This window comes from Apis dorsata, unplaced genomic scaffold (assembly GCF_000469605.1).
Source record: "Apis dorsata unplaced genomic scaffold, Apis dorsata 1.3 scaffold_315, whole genome shotgun sequence".
NCBI lineage: Eukaryota > Metazoa > Arthropoda > Insecta > Hymenoptera > Apidae > Apis > Apis dorsata.
In genome coordinates this window covers 236,083-237,944 of record NW_006263587.1, presented here as the reverse complement: position 1 = coordinate 237,944, position 1,862 = coordinate 236,083, and the positions used below count along the sequence as shown (strand labels likewise).

At 30.6% G+C, this 1,862-nt stretch overlaps 1 protein-coding gene across 7 annotated transcripts in view; it reads right to left on the bottom strand.

The window, feature by feature from the left end:
• Positions 1–1,862, bottom strand: part of LOC102680215 (serine/threonine-protein kinase tricorner) — a 41,766-nt gene that overhangs the window by 17,355 nt on the left and 22,549 nt on the right. Inside the window, exon 1 of one of the 7 annotated variants that reach the window (XM_031511403.1) lies at positions 1,358–1,500. The exons of the other annotated variants lie outside the window; for them this stretch is intronic. Within the exon in view, the coding sequence (XP_031367263.1) occupies positions 1,358–1,445 (88 nt within the window). The 5' untranslated portion in view covers positions 1,446–1,500. Of the gene's footprint in view, positions 1–1,357; positions 1,501–1,862 lie in introns of those variants that run through there. 7 annotated transcript variants of the gene reach the window in all.

Here is a 1,862-nt window from a genome sequence, read left to right as displayed (position 1 = left end):
TATATATATATATATATATATATATATATATGTATCTCTCTGAAAATTTTGTTTCAGTATCATTGCAAGAATTTCGTACGCGACCCGACCTTGCCCTGAATTTCATTCCCCCTGAACTGTTCGAGAATTCGATTCCCCTTCCATCTAAACGCAAGCCAACGTTTTTTCAATCCGTTTTGGAGAACAATCAAATTGATATACTAGCCCGTAATCGTTATTTCGATGTACATATATTACCATAAAATATCACGTAATATTTATATCTACGTGAATTTAATTCACTGTAACAAGATACGAAAGAGTATAACAAGATCGAACGACAATTAAAAAAATTTAAAAAAAAAAAAAAAAATAGAAACCGGGAAAATTATGCTGGGATTATAAAATTTTCAATAATTTTAAATCGTACACGGATGCGTGACAACATGCAAAACGCACAAAATGCGACAACGTCATTATACACATTTGAATAGATTAGCGCGCAGTGGATAGTGAATTCAATAGTGGAAAGTGAAAGTACATCCGTCTGGCGGAGCAACTTCGTTTCGTTTCCACCGTATATTTCGTTGCGAATTTTATTTCACTATCGCGCATATATAACCGTGTGTATACACCTTTGTACATAATTACGCCGATAGTTTAACGAGGCTTAAACAATTTACCCGAGTTCGTATCGTTAAAAGCCGATTATTTAAAAGCAATTATTAAAGATAAGAGAAAAATGTTATCTATGTCTAACTATGGAGGAAGGCATAAAAAAAAAAAAAAGAAAATTCAAAAACGAATTCTTTTTCCGTATCTTTAAATAATTTTGAACTATTTCTTTTTTTTACGTACTCGCTTTTCTCCATAGATTAACCAGTGAATTTACCAGTAAAGTTTGGACAAGTATCCGAAACAATAATATATATATATATATATATATATTATATTGTATATATATATATATTATATTGTGTATATATATATATATATATATATATATATATATATATATATATATATATATATATATATATATATATATATATATATATATATATATATATATATATATATATATATATATATATATATATATATATATATATATATATATATATATATATATATATATATATATATATATATATATATATATATATACAAGTGGCCAATAAATCAGTCACGCTAATGGAGACACACCGTTAATGCACTTTTAAATTTCAATACCGTTACTCCATAAATTTTAATAATCTCTCGATTTTTAGACACTTATCCAAGGTTTACGGTAGAGTATAATAACGATCGAGCGTGTCGAATCCTTTACGCATTGGGACAATAACAATATGATTCATACTCGCTTCGTCGAACTGACCCGAAAGATAAGACTTGGCGCAGGTAATGTAGCTGCACATCTGCCCTATCTTCGTCCACACAGTCTTGAACAGTTCCGAGTCGTACATTGATGCCAACTTGTCACTTGCTTCCCACTTCCACTCGCTTCCCCGCGAATTCAAAACGCACTCATGAACGGATGGATTTGGTACGTATTCAATTGTACCGTCCAAACTTTCTTGATCTTTTTTTTATCCGACAATGCTCGTTCTTTTCGAAGGCATGCTCTTTTCTTTCCACCAACGTTTACGTAAGATCGGTTACGTTACTTATGTAACATTTACGCGTTATCAATGAAATTATACGTTTCCATAAATTGCAAACATCGGGACGGAAATCGAATTTATGGAAGGTTTTTGTTGCCGCAACGTTTTTTCATTTCTCTTCGTTCTTTATTTTTTTTTTCTCTCTCTCTCTCTTTTTCTTTCATCTCAATACGCGGTAAAGATTTTTTTCAAAATCTGTCGAAAAGAAGGATAACGAAT